Source organism: Dacryopinax primogenitus (assembly GCF_000292625.1).
Source record: "Dacryopinax primogenitus strain DJM-731 SS1 chromosome Unknown DACRYscaffold_3, whole genome shotgun sequence".
Classification (NCBI taxonomy): Eukaryota; Fungi; Basidiomycota; class Dacrymycetes; order Dacrymycetales; family Dacrymycetaceae; genus Dacryopinax; species Dacryopinax primogenitus.
In genome coordinates this window covers 1,435,401-1,450,042 of record NW_024467200.1, presented here as the reverse complement: position 1 = coordinate 1,450,042, position 14,642 = coordinate 1,435,401, and the positions used below count along the sequence as shown (strand labels likewise).

General features: G+C 54.9%; 6 protein-coding genes across 6 annotated transcripts; 3 read left to right on the top strand and 3 right to left on the bottom strand.

Annotated features, from left to right (window-relative positions):
• Positions 1 to 1,502: 1,502 nt before the first annotated feature.
• DACRYDRAFT_20597 (glycoside hydrolase) lies at positions 1,503 to 3,356 on the top strand. Its single transcript, XM_040771997.1, has 5 exons — positions 1,503 to 2,276; positions 2,337 to 2,441; positions 2,502 to 2,800; positions 2,847 to 3,076; positions 3,125 to 3,356. Exons 1-5 carry the CDS (start codon positions 1,514 to 1,516, stop codon positions 3,168 to 3,170), a joined length of 1,443 nt encoding a protein of 480 aa, XP_040631942.1. The 5' UTR covers positions 1,503 to 1,513; the 3' UTR covers positions 3,171 to 3,356.
• Positions 3,357 to 3,585: 229 nt separating this feature from the next.
• On the bottom strand, positions 3,586 to 4,124 carry DACRYDRAFT_98754 (uncharacterized protein). The gene is made up of 3 exons (XM_040777546.1): positions 3,985 to 4,124; positions 3,787 to 3,937; positions 3,586 to 3,732 (listed from the first exon to the last, which is right to left on the bottom strand). Exons 1-3 carry the CDS (start codon positions 4,115 to 4,117, stop codon positions 3,681 to 3,683), a joined length of 336 nt encoding a protein of 111 aa, XP_040631941.1. The 5' UTR covers positions 4,118 to 4,124; the 3' UTR covers positions 3,586 to 3,680.
• Positions 4,125 to 4,572: 448 nt separating this feature from the next.
• DACRYDRAFT_114334 (DHS-like NAD/FAD-binding domain-containing protein) lies at positions 4,573 to 6,741 on the top strand (the record flags this gene model as incomplete). The annotated part of the gene is made up of 3 exons (XM_040769800.1): positions 4,573 to 4,720; positions 4,780 to 4,913; positions 4,969 to 6,741. 3 exons carry the CDS (start codon positions 4,573 to 4,575, stop codon positions 6,703 to 6,705), a joined length of 2,019 nt encoding a protein of 672 aa, XP_040631940.1. The 3' UTR covers positions 6,706 to 6,741.
• A 152-nt stretch (positions 6,742 to 6,893) lies between these two features.
• On the bottom strand, positions 6,894 to 8,796 carry DACRYDRAFT_93405 (glycoside hydrolase). Its single transcript, XM_040777154.1, has 4 exons — positions 8,768 to 8,796; positions 7,885 to 8,716; positions 7,735 to 7,839; positions 6,894 to 7,684 (listed from the first exon to the last, which is right to left on the bottom strand). Exons 2-4 carry the CDS (start codon positions 8,594 to 8,596, stop codon positions 7,086 to 7,088), a joined length of 1,416 nt encoding a protein of 471 aa, XP_040631939.1. The 5' UTR covers positions 8,597 to 8,716; positions 8,768 to 8,796; the 3' UTR covers positions 6,894 to 7,085.
• Positions 8,797 to 9,918: 1,122 nt separating this feature from the next.
• Positions 9,919 to 11,683, top strand: DACRYDRAFT_76097 (DEAD-domain-containing protein; the record flags this gene model as incomplete). Its single annotated transcript, XM_040776182.1, has 4 exons — positions 9,919 to 10,478; positions 10,527 to 10,635; positions 10,680 to 11,027; positions 11,078 to 11,683. 4 exons carry the CDS (start codon positions 9,919 to 9,921, stop codon positions 11,681 to 11,683), a joined length of 1,623 nt encoding a protein of 540 aa, XP_040631938.1.
• A 729-nt stretch (positions 11,684 to 12,412) lies between these two features.
• DACRYDRAFT_114331 (uncharacterized protein) lies at positions 12,413 to 13,816 on the bottom strand (the record flags this gene model as incomplete). Its single annotated transcript, XM_040769799.1, has 2 exons — positions 13,657 to 13,816; positions 12,413 to 13,588 (listed from the first exon to the last, which is right to left on the bottom strand). Exons 1-2 carry the CDS (start codon positions 13,783 to 13,785, stop codon positions 12,413 to 12,415), a joined length of 1,305 nt encoding a protein of 434 aa, XP_040631937.1. The 5' UTR covers positions 13,786 to 13,816.
• Positions 13,817 to 14,642: the final 826 nt, after the last annotated feature.

Sequence of the window (14,642 nt, the reverse complement as noted above, 5' to 3'; positions counted from 1 at the left end):
CAAACAACAACGTTTTATCGAAGTATAAATCGCTCGACTTTGATCAAATATATCACAGATCGCTCATCATTCTATATGCAAGATCATACCGCTTTGGCGCAATCCGATCGATCTTCCTCGACATGGATTCTCAAAAGCGCCATATAATACCTCTTGGCGAACCCCGCACACATAGATACGCGTATATATCATGTCCGCAAGCTTCAACTTTGGTACGCATTGTGCCAGTCAGCTTGATATTGAGAACTTCTGGCGGGTTCGGGAATCCGTCGATCCCCGTCAGCTGCAGAGAGATCAATCGCAAGACCTCAAGCGCACAAGAGCATTACACCCCTCCGCAGTCCACAACTCATAGTACCTCCATTCCCCAATCCCAGTCAAGTGAATACACCAGCTTAATTCCTTTGACATCTGGAGCACACAGCCCAGCCCGTCCCGGAAAACGATCCTAGAGGATCCTCTGCCCGGTATTCCCCTTTCCCACCTCCCGGAGAGTCACTCCAGGGGTCAATCCGATCCTGCTGACAACTCTACGTCATCAGCATTTCCATTTGCACTTGAACTTGCACTTGCACTGCTTACCCGCGCACGGACACCCCGCACCGCCTGAGGGTCTCATCTGCGGCGCAGTCGCCCTTTCCTCTACTCCAACCACCCCATCCTCAACCTCCTCGAACGTCAATCACAGTATGTAAGGAAATTCATCTCAGATGTGAGTCTGAAATAGAGGGAAAATGTCGGAAACACAGTAAGGGTTGAGGGGTTTCTGGACAGTTTGCACAAGGACTGCACTGGTCTGCACAGTCGGACATCCTCAGCGCATGCCCCACCATCCAAAGACACACAGATCGGCCGCAAGTGTGTCGTCGCATGCATATGCTAGTTTGTACCGCCCTGGGAGCCTGGGTGCTAATGCAGTTGTGGGGTGTTGGTTGTTGGATAGGCGCCGAAGCACGAGTTCATGCGCGGGGTTGAACTGTCGTAGGAGAAGCGTGACTGATGGGAGATATGGATGTCTGAGCCTTCTTAGATGAAATATATGTTTGAACGCTCTAGCTGTAGGATTTCCTGTCGAGTGTTGTATTCGAGCTGATATCCCGCCTCACAGGTAGGCAGGGAGAGGGCCGATTCAACCATGTGGAGGGAGGCTGATCCGTTGCACGTGACTACACAGCCCCGTTTCCAATCTTCCCAGGGTCGGACCCTGGCGCCTCCCGACAGGTTGAGGAGTCCCCGCAGAGTTCCTCACCCCCTGCAGTGGCGGGGGATGTGAACAGAACGTGCCTCTTCTGCATCTGCAGGTGCACCGCTCCTCCCCCAGAGCGTGTGCAACAGCTCAACCCCACACGTTCCCCAGGCACACACTTCCAGCTGCAGCTCGCACTGCCGCGATTTCCCCAGTCTGCGGCGCAGCGTTCTCCGAGCGCCTAAATTGTCCGAAAGCCTGCAGTGCTAGGGAGCGTCATTCAACATCAACATCCCCTTGAAACCCTAGACTCGGAGGTTGATTAAGATGGCTCATCGGTCTACGCCGTCAGAGGCTCTCCCGCTCAAGCAAAGGATGCACGAACCGAGAGATCCAGACTTGACTGCTGCTGCTGCTGCTGCTGCACCTGGCTCTGAGGCCAATATCGACCCGCATTCTGATCCGGACGTGTCGCCCTTTGCCGATCCAGGAGCTGCGAGCGCGAACCCTTTTTCTGATCCGCTGCACGCGCCTGTGTCTGCGCATCTGCAGGACAATCTAGGACACTCGAATTCCTCGCCGTACGAAGAGGAGTTTACGCAGATCCCTGGCCCGGAGACGCCTACCCCAGCGCAGGATCCTGACGATACATTCTTACGCCGGCGGCTGAGGAGGAGGAAATGGATCATCGGCGGCGCGGTGATATTCGTCATTATCACCAGTATCACTCTGAGCACTACGCTTGGGATCGTCTTTGGCGGAAGGAGCGACTCGTCTTCCTCCTCCTCTACTCCTACGAATACCCTCTCCGGCACAGTAGGAGCAGTGACATTCACCGACCCATCAAATCCGAGCACCTACGTTCCCGACAGCAACTTACACAACTCATTCTACGGGATAGACTACGTTCCCTTCGGAGCTTACGCGCCAGAATGCGGGATATCCCAGAACAACGTCACGGAGGATGTTGTGCTCCTGAGCCAGCTGACGACCCGCGTGCGGACGTATAGCGCCCAATGTGGGCAGGCGGGGATGATCCTAGAGGGGATCAAGCAGACCGGGGTGCACCTGGGAGTGTATCTCGCCGTCAGTACGTGCTGCTTCTGGTTACTGTCCTTACTCGTGCTGTGCTGATCAGCAGTGTTTGTAGACCTGACTATGAACGAGACGGCACTTTATGAGGAAACGAGCGCGCTCGCTCAGACGCTCGAGCAGTACGGCACTGCCAACGTCCTAGGCGTGATCGTAGGGAACCGTACGTCCTCCCTTACTCCCTACTCCCCTACTCGCCTGCCCGGTGCTAAAGAAACCAAAGAGTTCATCACCTCCTACCTCTCGGAACACAATACCACGGACCCGGCCAGCCAGCCAGGGCAGAACGCAGCCGGCTACGTAAGCTCCCAACTAGCGAGCATGCGCGCCACCCTCTCTGCGCTGAACCTCTCCCACGCGGTACCGGTGGGCATCGCAGACGGGGCGAACGTGTTCACTCCTTCCCTGTTGGGAGAAGTGGACTTCTTCATGCAGAACGGGATGCCTTATCGGAGTAACGTATCTCTGCAGAATGCGGCTCAGTGGACGATGACGACCTACTCCAGCACCACTAGTGCACTCGTACGTTTCCTTGTCCTTCCTCTCTCCCACAGCTAACTTCAAACAGTCGAACACGACACACTATATTGGCGAAACCGGCTGGCCATCTTCCGTCCTCCCCGGGGACACGCAGGAACCCACCGCGACCCCGCAATCCCTGCAGACGTTCCTGGACGGGTTCGTCTGCCAGGCTAACGGGAATGAGACAGGATATTTCTGGTATGAGGCATTTGATGAGCTTTGGAGAGAGGGGATGTATGGGGGTGCGGAGGGCGGGTGGGGGGTGTTCACTAGCGAGTGAGTGGGCTTCCTGTTCTTGTCGGACGAAGACTGATAGGTTTGTAGTAAGAAGCTGAAGAATGTGCTTTTGCCGAATTGCTCACATGTATGAGGCCTGTGAGTCTGGTAAGGAACAGGTGGTCGAGGCTGTCTTCTAAACGCGACAGGATGGAATGGTGATGGCGAGATGAATACCTAACATAAAGCTACACGAATCTTTCCCTTTCTGAATTTATCTGGAGCTGTATTTTTTCGAGCCGTATTCTTGCTGCTGTTTGTATGATTAGTATGATTAGTATGGGCCTGTTATGTTTCACGATTTGTGTTTGATGCACTCAGAGACTGGCTTGCAATGACAAGAACAGCGAGGTTGTACTGTATGAAAGGGAAAAGCAGCCAGACGGGTGATGACTGATGGACTATCAAGTCCACAAAAAATGAGGCTGTTAAGAAAACCGATGCCACCCAAGCTCGTGACCGTCAGAGCTGGCACATGATAGTCACACCTTCACAATCGTCGTTCGGACACATGTTGAGCGCATTTATTCCGTCCCATTCGAAGACCAAACGAGAGCACGTATGCATTAGTTTACAGCACCAGCAACCTCGGGTTCTGAGCGACTCAGTTCCCCATCTCTGTATCCTTCCCCTGTGAAGTTTTCTCGATCTCCACCCTTCCCGCATCCAGTCAGAATTAATCCACTCATGCATATAAAGGGGGGGCACACCTCAACAACTTTGAAAAATCGTCGTCAACATCGTCGTCATCCCAGTTCTCCTCCCACAAGCTGTCTGGCTGTGCCGAAGACCCGGAAGCGTTAGGGGGAGCAGAAGGATCCGACTTGAGGAACGCTAGGTCTGTTTCTGGGTCTTCCCAGTCTGCGCATGTTCAGCTAATTGTGTGATTGAGGGATGAGTGAGCGAACCTTGGGTCTCGAACTCCTCGAACTCGTCGTCTTCCTCCAGCGCTCCGAGCTGAGGTAGAGGCTCCTTCTCCTCTTTGGGCTTTTCAGCCGGTGTACTGCTGCTGGCGTTCTGTGCTGGTGTGGTAGATGACATTGTGCACGAGATGTATGCGGTTGAGGTGCGTGTATGCAGAGTGTCGAACTGCAAGAGAGAGACGCGTCGCCCTTTGAGAGTGGCTCTATACGGAGCCGATGAATGTCCGGTGGCAGTGTTGCGCGCTTCGATTAGTTAATACCGTTCCGTCTTCCACTGAGCGTCTGGTGGCACAACACCTCAAGGGACGCACGGACCACCGCCGCCACATTCTCCATCACTTACTCAACGACGACCACTTGCTCAACGACGACGACGACGAGCTCGTATTTCTGGTGAACGGACAGCCCATCTGGCGGCCATAGCTTGCCGCCATACTCGGACGACCACCGGGTCGGGTGTTTCCTCTTCCAGCTGGTAGAACGAACATACATGAAACGATACCTCACATTCCCTGCCCAGCACTGACTCCCCTTCCTCCTCCCCCCACCCTCACCGTCCTCTTTCACTCAACCATGGGTCCCAAACCACCGCCAACAGCACACATCCACATCCCCCCCGCACCGCCCTCTGCAGTGCCATCTCACGCCAAACCGTCCGCTTGTGATCTGCGCGAGGTTGCGCAAGCCATTGCCTGCGGAAAGCGCGTAGTCGTAGTATGCGGTATGTCCCTCTCTCCTTTTACATTTGACCCGTGGTAACGAGACTCATGTATGCTCTAGGTGCGGGCGTGTCGGTCGCTGCTGGGATCCCGGACTTCCGTTCCCCTGCTGGATTGTTCAAGACTCTTCGGGATGAGAACCCCTCCGACCTGCTAACGAGCGGGAAAGACGTTTTCGACACGCGGGTATTTCAGGTGTGCTATTTCCCTTCCCATCTAGTACACAGCACTCGAGACTAACTACTCTTAGTCACCCCAGTCCCTCTCCTTGTTCAACCGTACCATGTCTGCTCTCGCTTCCGCCTCCGCACATGCACAGCCTACCTCATTTCATTCCCTCCTACGCCATTTAGAAGACCGAGGGAAGCTCTTAAGAGTCTACACGCAAAATATTGACGCTCTAGAGGAGAAGGCTGGACTAGAACTAGGCGTGCCGGTTTGGCCGAGGAAGAAGCCTAGCAAGCCAGCGAACAGAGGAGTGAAGCGGAAGGCGAGTGCTATGGACTCTGCACCTGCTGCAGGGGCAGACGACACAGCCTCAGTGTCGAATAACGACGATACGCCCACTTCTACCCCGCGGCATGCGCCTGTGCCCCTGCCGCATCCTGCGCTGCACGGGCTCCTCACCCCGCCCAAGACCCCCAGCCGGCTCTCCCCCTCCACCCAAAGCTCCGACCCCGCCCACCCCACACCCTCATTCCATGCTCCCAGGTGCATCCCGGTGCACGGAACCCTCCGTTCGCTATACTGCGTCTCCTGCGGATACAGCACTCCCCTCCGCCCGCACCTTTCTGTCCTCTCCACGGGTACTGCTCCCTCCTGCCCTAAATGCGCGGAGATCGACACGGCGAGGCAGGAGCAGAACAAGCGTTCTCGCGGGATTGGCAGGCTTAGGCCATCAGTGGTACTCTATGGAGAGGAACATAACGAGGGCGAAGTGGTGGGAGAATGCGTGCGGCGCGACCTTGTCGGACTGGGAGATGCAGGGCCGGGCGAGCGAGCAAAACAGAGCCGAAGACCGGACGTACTCGTCGTCGTTGGCACGAGCCTTCAAGTGCCGGGAACACGCAGGATCGTAAAGGAGTTCTCGAAGGCTGTTAGGCCTGTACAGGAACAGGGGAAGCCAGAGGGAGGAGGGGTAGAAGTGACAGAAGCAGATATATTCGGCGCGCCGGATTCTCCCCTCACCCCGCTCTCAGAGTCGGACCCCTCTAGCCCAACGACTCCTACTCCCAAGCCTACTCTTACGCCTACGCCTTCCCCCACACCCCGCCGGCGCGCGGGCACGGGGAAAGCACAAGAACCGATCAAGACCGTTTACGTGAACTTTGATTACCCCACTCCAGCCCGTGATTGGGAGGGCGTGTTCGACGTGTGGATACAGGGGGATGCGCAGGTGTTTGCTGCTGCTGTGCTGGAGGCTGTTGGTGCTGTTGAAAGAGAGGAGGCTGAGGGAGAAGCACTCAGAGTGAAGAGGGAGGGGCGGGGGAATGTCTTGCTAGAAGAGGAGGGGCGCACAGCTGGGAGGAAGGAGAAAACTAAGGGAAGCAGCTCGAAAATCTCGAGAAGACAGTCTGTGCCCTACGCTCGAACACCAACGAAGGCAAAAGCGAAGGCGAAGCCGCGCCCCTCCCCGCGCACACCGAAGGGATCTGCGCACTTGCTCCCTGCCACACCGGAGTCCCTCACCCGTACACGCTATCCTCATACGCAAGTGCAGCAGCGGCCCATGGTAACTAGCTCCCCTACTTCACCATTGAGGCTCAAGATCCGCTTTCCTCCTGGGTGGGAGAGCGCTCGGACGTCTATGGCCCGACGGGTGGAAGTGCAGTTCTCTGAGGATGATACCTACGATTCGGAGGAAGAAGAGGAGGAAGAAGAGGAACTGAGGAGAGCACCATCACAGAGTGAGTATCTGAGGAAAGTGGGATTGGGACTGAGGAAACGGACGGAGATGTCGGTGAACTATCGGGGTATGACAAGGTGATTGATACGCATATATACTACTTGCATTCTATTTATTTGAGGATGGTGTATGATTATGGACTGGTAGGATTGGAATTAAACGTCTGATGGCATGCATTCATTTTGGAATACCAGCCTTTCTGGTTGCCTTCCTAGTCTCCTGTTTCCACTCGGACGGGGTCAGTGATTAACACTTCGAAATTCTCCGGTATGCAAACGATAGGATAGGTGAGTCGGGCGACTATTGCTAGAACAAGCGAGTGTGCATAAGTGGCAGAGTTTTGTAAAAAGATAGTCCAATGTAGTATCCGAGATAAAATCCGAGTCCAGCACGTATCATACACGTCACTCCAACCCGCCTCAGGTCTCACAGGCCGCCAGAACAGACCCCAGTCTGGTCGGTTACGAATGTGTGCAGTCGGGAATCGTCAGATTCTTGAGCTGCTTATTGCTCGTGAACACGCCCCACCAGCCCTCGACGCCTCCAAACTCGGCATCCTTCCAAGGCTCATCAAAGTACTCAAAGAAGAAGTACTGAGTACCATTCTGGTTACTAGGGCAGACGAAATCGTTCATAAACGTTTGGAGGTTGGCGACGCTCGCTGTGCTCGGGCCGTCTGTCTCGTCTGCCACGCTGGAGGAAGCGGTCGGCCATCCAGTTTCGGCGATCGACACTGGGGGCTTGTTCGTTGTCGCCAGAGAGGGTGCGACGTCAAAGTCCTCGAAGAAGTCGTAGGTCCAACCAGCAGCTTGGTCGATCGCGACGTTCCCGAACCAGGGGTGTACGTTAGCCATCCCAAAGTCCGCGCCGGTAAGTAGGTGAGGTGTGATCATGCTCCCCGCATCGGCAGTGCCGACGGGGATCGTCTTGCTCAGACCGAGGGCTTGGATAGACTGCCGTGTGTCGGCCATGAGGGAGATGAGGTAGTCTGCGGCGGAGATACCGGCTGTGGAGTTGGGGTCGGAAAGGTTGAGATCGGTCAGGTTGTTCAAGATGAACTCTGTAAGGCTGGTCAGCGGGGAGTGTCAGCAGGGTGGAAATGGGACCTGCCATTTCCGACGGCGACACCTTCGACATGGTCGACCCCGTATGTGGTGATGGCATCAAGCACCTTCTGCTTCTGCTCCTCATAGCTAGTCGTGTTATCGGTAACATCTGTGTTTGATCAGCTCCAGCTCACGTCCTCCTCACTTAACTCACAGATAGCCAAATAAACACTCAAGTTGACCTTGCTCTGCTGGATCCCCTCGAGCACGAGCGCGCTTTGGTTACAATCCGCACCGTAGAGCCTTATCCGTGTCGTGAGCTGGCTCAAGAGGATCACGTCTTCCGTGACATTCGCTTGTACGGCGCCGCACCATGGGAGCTGGACGTTCATCGGGGTGTAGGCGAACCCGTAGAAGGAGTTCTTCAGCCGTGGATCTTTGATGTAGGTGCTTGCGTCGTTCGGATCTGTGAGCTGTACGACACCTGCTGAGCCCCTGAGCACGCCTTGCCCCGCAGTCCCACCTCCCGAGCTTTCGGTGTTCGAGCCACCAGAAGAAGAGCCTCCACTGCTTGTCCCAGAAGAAGAGGACGAGGAGTTGTGTTTCGAGATCACGACACCGGCGACGATGCCTGCCACTACTGCGATGACAACGACGAGAATACCAACGATGATGAGCATTTTGTTCCTCTTGCTGCTAGCCTGTTGTTTCTCGAGCCACTCGCTGTTGCCCGTGTCGTAGTTCCTGTACCCTCCTCCTGCACCCCCGTTCCCCCCAGCACCGCCAAACCTCTCTCCGTACATTGCCCCGGATTCCGCACCCCTCCCAAGCGGTGAGTGCATCTGCGAGTCAAACTGCGGTACGAGGTCTCCGGACGGGTCGGCAAAGGGCGACCGGTCGGAGCCGGAGGGATATGCCCCGCGCATGCTTAGGCTTGTTTGACTTGAGGTTGGGCGGAGGGGAAGAGCTTCGGTTGTTTCTGCTCCTGCGGAGTTGAGGTAAGGCTGGGAGGAGAAGGGGTTGGGGGTTCCTGTTCCTGACAGGCCCTGTTGTGGAAAGTGAGTAGGTGGTGGTAGGAGAAATAAGGAAGGACGTACACCAGGCTGTGGGTGGGAGTAATATTCCCCTGTGCGTTGTTAGCCAAGATCATGTGCTGTGAAGCGTGCGCACCTGGTTGTGGGCCTGGTGAAGAGGGCCCGTCGTCGTCTCTGTACCTCCCGTATGTAGACATGGTTACGGTCAGTTTCTTCCTTATGTGGTTGCAAAGAGATGTAGGAGAAGAATCAAGGATCGCACTGCGATTTCTTCTTGTCAGTTAGCAATAGTTAGCCAGATGGTGGTAAGGAATGAAATGGGGATAAAAGGTCGAGGAGGAGGTTGTAATACAAGGTGCGCAGCTGTGCTGTTGGCCCGAGTGCACCGCCCTCTATGCATAACGGACAGAACGCGATGTGTGGATATTCAGGGTCTTTGTCGCTAGGTCCCTGAACTAGTACTCGTTGCGGGAAAAAGGATAGCCAAGAATAGAATAAACATCGCATCGGGAATACTACATTGATCACTAATTATTGTCAAAACAGGGTACAGACATCGTACATTTCATCAACATCTCGACCTGCTTGACCTATCCCTTCATTGACCAACTTTCTTGCGTGTTTTACCGAGTGTTGTATGACCCCGATTCCCGACATGGTGATATATTTGGAATCCCGATCTTCTGGAAAGGAAACACAGAACTCTTTCCGCCGTTCCGCCCGAAATAACTTGGCCACAACGACATTTGGCAAGAACTTGTGGTCCCAGTTGGATCCCGAGTGCCTCGCTGGCGTTTCAATTTTTATTGATAGTTCGTACTCACATGCACTTAGTGGGGCTTTCATGGACCGGAAATAGTGGTTGTGAAGAAGTTCAGCAGCTGGTGTTGACCGAGTGGCTTTCTCATCACATTTGGCCGAGGATCAACCCGCAGCACCATTTTCCATCACATTTTCAAACACAGCGTAGACGATATCAGCAATAGGTGTAGACGGCCCAAAGGTCTGATATCCCATTCTTTGTGTTCAGACGCGAATATCTTGTCCGAAAAGTGCCAATTCCATGAGAAGGGCCCGTTGGAATAATGAATCACATGTGAGGGGCCCACTTAAATCATTCGACGCGTTGCGGCAGAACCCTATCTAGTGGCTGTGTTCCTACTTCTAAATTATGACTTTTTTTGTGGAAGAATAATATTGGCCACTCTTACCTGATGGACAGTCCTCCACTTCCCCTCCTCTCCTTCCCACAACCACAACAACCGCCCCCTCCCACATCGTCTGAACTATCTAGGCAAGGACTCGACCCTTCTCTACTTCAAGCCGAACTCGTCCCTTCCTCCCTCTCACCCTCGCTCTCCGACCCCGACGCAAACTATGGGCTAAACGAGCGTCTCCAGCGCAGACTCGAGGCGCTTGGCGTCGACAACCTCTTCGCTGTGCAGGCGGCGTTGTGGCCCTGGCTCCTCACTGGACCGGAAGCGAGAAGGGGACTGTATGAACCCCGACGTGCCCCGAGAGACGTGTGTGTGTCTGCCCCTACAGGGAGTGGGAAGACGCTGGCGTACGCGGTGCCTATTGTGGAGATCTTGAGTGTCAGAGTCGTCACTAGGCTCAGGTCACTCGTCATACTTCCCACGAGGGATCTTGTCCAGCAGGTGAAGGAGACGTTTGAAGCGCTGTGCAAGGGCACAGGGCTAAAAGTTGGGAGTGCGACGGGTGCACAAAGCTGGGCAAAAGAGCAGAAGGCACTTGTAGAAGATCTGGAGACGAAGTGCGTGTTTCCTTACACAGAAGCCTGGAGAGTGATTGACGGGAGAAGATTGCAGGGCGGGTCGAGTAATATCGATATCTTAGTTTGCACGCCTGGGAGACTTATTGACCACCTCGACGACACACCAAATTTCTCCCTCCAACATCTCCGATTCTTAGTATGTTACCCCCCATGAGTTAGCGCATCCCTAATCGCATGCAGGTGATCGACGAAGCCGACCGTCTCCTCTCCCAATCCTTCCAGTCCTTCCTCCCCCGTCTGCTGACCGCGCTCACCCCCACGCCTCACCCCGTTCCCCCCTCCTCCGACCTCCTTATCCCTGACGCGCTAAGCCCAGCTTGGCTCGACCTCCCACACGAATTCGGCTGGGCCCCTATGTTGCCTAGTTGTCAGAAACTGTTGTTTAGCGCTACGATGACGCGGGACCCGGGGGTGTTGAAGTCCCTTGGGCTGAGGAATCCGAAGTACTTTATCGTCACTGCTGCGCCTGAGGGAGAGCGGGACGAAGCGATCATAAGAGAAGAGTTTAGCGTTCCTGACACGCTCAGCGTAAGCACTTTCCGAGGGTTTCCCAACATCATACTAATCCAAAGAGGTAGGAATATCTCCTAGTCGTACCAACAGACCTCAAGCCCCTGTACCTCTTCCACCTCCTCCACACGCATCCCATAACCAACGCTCTAGTATTCACAAAATCCACCGAGTCCACCACCCGCCTTCTAAAGCTGTTCGAGTTCTTCGAGTCCGCCCGTCTCTCCGTCTCCACCTCCGTCTCCGCCTCAGCGCAAGACGGAGGATCCCCCCAAATCCTCGCGCGGGCATTCTCGAGCGAGCTCGGAAAGGGAGAGCGAAAGAGCATACTAGACCAGTTCAAGCAAGGCCGGATACGCGTGCTCGTCGCTTCCGACCTCGTTTCCCGAGGGATCGATATCCCGGATGTGTCACACGTTGTCAACTACGACTCTCCGCTCGATATGCGTAAGTATGTGCACAGGGCGGGGAGGACGGCCAGAGCGGGGAGAGAGGGTGAGGTGTGGTCTCTTGTCGAGAGCCAGGAAGCGAGGTGGGTGAGGGAGATGTTGAAGGCTGCTGGACACTGGAGGAGGGTGAAGAGGGTCAAGTGGGAGGAGGGGGTGCTGGACCCCTTTAGAGGGTTTTATGCGGTTGCGTTGGAGAGACTGAGGGAAGTGTATAGTAAGGAATGAGAGCGGTATATTGTATGACTTGGTTAACATCGTAAAGCGTACGATTTGTCCGAACTTCTTGGACCATCAGTATGTACCACATGTGCAGCAGTGTCCTTAGATGCTGCCAAGTGCTCTGAAAAGACAACCCGTAGCTTGTCATTCACAACACATTTGCAAACCCAAATCGACTGCAAAAAAACCAGTTAGATATACAATTTTACACATCGTACAGAGCAGCCATATGTACCGTACTAACACGAAAACAAAGGAACAAACAATCTTGCTCTTGCCGTCGCCCCGAGAATAAAAAGGAAAAAAAGGGAAAAAAAAAAAAAAAAAAAAACAAAGAACAAGGGAAGAGAGCAAGATGAGGCAAAGGCAGAGGTAGAGGGGACAAGGTAGTAAGACTTCAAGGTTTGTCTGGCTTGGGATTTCATTCCCCTTCGTTGGAGGGAATCGAGGACCGAATACAAGAACAGAAAACAAAACAGGAAATGCAACAACGTTGACCACCCCAGAGGGTCATCGAAGTCGACATCGGGATCGTACACCACCACCACCGAGCGATCGTACATCGGTCCAAATTCTAGAGGTTTAGTAATACAGGTGAGCAAGCCCAGGGGAAGATGATTGGATGTCGGTCGGAGATGTCAGATGTTGAAGGTTCGGGTTGGGGTCGGAGTCGGGGAGTCGGGGGTCCGGAGGTTCGGGTAAGGAAGGTTGCACAAATGGGCTCCGGTCGGGCGGTTAGTATATACCTGGAGGGGGAGCCAACCCCTTTCCCTCCTCCCTAAACGCGCTTGCCGACGGCTGTGCCGGGCTCGGACTAACGTTCACAAAATCGCTGAACGAGAAGCCGAAAGGCGTGCCCTGGTTTCCCAGGGCAGTCCCGTTCCCGTTAACGCTCCCGTTCGGGGTGCTCTGACTCCTCTGATGTGCTTGTATTGGGGTTGTTGGAGGGAAGAGTACGCGCCCGGGGCCGGAGAAGGTATTGGAGGATTTTGGTGGCCGCGCAGGAGAGGGGGATGTCGCGAGGTACACTAAGGTCTCCGCGGCGTCCATCGCTGGCTGGGAAGTGGACGCACGGGGCGGGGTAGAAGGAGGCTGGCTGTTCTCCGATACGGAGAAAGGTGCTCCTAGCCCTCCTTTGGGGCCTGAGGAGCTCGTGGAAGAGGTACGGGACAGGCTCGATCCGTTGACCTTTGTTGATTGGCTTTGTGTGCCTATGGGGGAGGCGGCTGATTCCTGTGAACTGAGGAAGCTTGTGAGGATTGCAGCTGCTTCAGCCTCTTGTTGGAGCGCGCGCCCGGAAGAGTTACGCGGCGGGTGGGAGAAGCTCGCGCTCCCTGTCGTGCGCCTGTGCTTCCTTGGACTGTTGGGAGGTGGGAGGCTGCCCGCTGCGCCGGAAGTGCGTTTCCTGCGAGTGCCGGTGCCGGTGCCGCTGCCGCTTGAGCCCGAGCCAAAGCTGGAACTCTTGGGCGAGTAGTCAACAGAGGGAGAATGTTTGATTGGTGAGAACCCGTTCGAGCCTAGTGGGGCACTGCCGAAGAGGGCCATGTAGAGCGATCCAGGAGCCGGAAGTCCGGTAGCGTCTCTTGGGAAACTGTCGAGCGCGGGGTAGGCACCAGCTGAGGCGGACAAGTTTAAGTGCTTCATGCCCAGGCCGATGCCAGTCGGAGGAACATATGGGTGTGTGGCACCTGCAGTATAGGAATTTGGGCGCGCGCGCGAGCGCTTACCTCCTGCACCGGTGCGCCCGTTCAGAGAGGCGCCGCTCATGGTGCTAGATATGCTGGGTGAAGGGGAGCGGGCGGCTATCTCCTGGTCTACGAGGGGGTCGAGCTTGCTGAACGGGAGAGCGGAATAGCCTCGTGATGCTTTGAAAGAGGCGTAGGAGAGACGCATGCGGAGCTGTTCCGTCAACTGCGGGGGGGTCAGTTAGTGCAGGTGGAGCGCGTACGCGGCCAGCGCGTCACTGATGGAGTACTCACTTGGGCAACTTTCTTCCTCTCCATGAACTTCTTGATCGCATTTCTCCTCTGCTCACGCTCCTCGGGTGTGATACCCTCCTCGTTGGGGACGAGCATGTCGATATCCATATCGGCTTGAAGGGGCTGCATGATGGCGATTAAGAGGAAGTGATACGATACGATACGATATGATGTGATAGTGAGTAAGTGGAGAGATGTGGGTTAAAGTAAGTTGATGTAGTCGGTTTGGGCCAGGGGACGCGTCAGGGAGAGGAAGACGCGACGTGTGTGTGAAGGTGTTGGAGATGTATGCTACTACGTGGTGTTAGGTGGTGTGATGTCGGCGCGGCGCGGGATGTCCAGCCAGGGCGCGTCAGGCCTGTTGTTACTGTAAGCTGTAGTATTGTTGTGGAATGCGTAAGAGAAGGACGGTGAGGAAGAGGGGGAGGGGGACGTCGAGGACGTTGACGGTGATGGTGAGGAAGGTGGTGGTCAAGAGCAAGCCGTGACAGGGTAAGAGCAGGTGGATTCGCCCTTGCTGGACCAAGGCACACACACACGCGTAGAGCCGCCCGGTGAACGAAACGGCGCGTCGATCGGCCGCCATTTCTCCGGGGCTTGAAGGAGGCGTATCATCTTCTCTTCTATATTCCTTTGATGATATTATTATGTCATTAATTTACTTTAAATATTATTATTAATAATGGTATAATTGTACAATGTAGAGAAGATGATATACCGTAGTTGTAATGAGAACGCGTACAAGGGCTGAACAGATGTCCACCTGATGTCTCATCCACGCGTCAAATCTTCCCCTTCACCCGACAAATACCGATTACTCCAACTTACCCTGTTACCCTCTCATATCTCTTCCAATTCATCACATACTCCCCCCTTCTTCAACTCTGCTTAAACCCTGCCAGGCACTTCCCTGCGGAGATGAGCGTCACGCAGGGCGGTGTTCGTCTACCCGAATCCGCTGTCTTACCGCCTCGTGTTCACGTGAA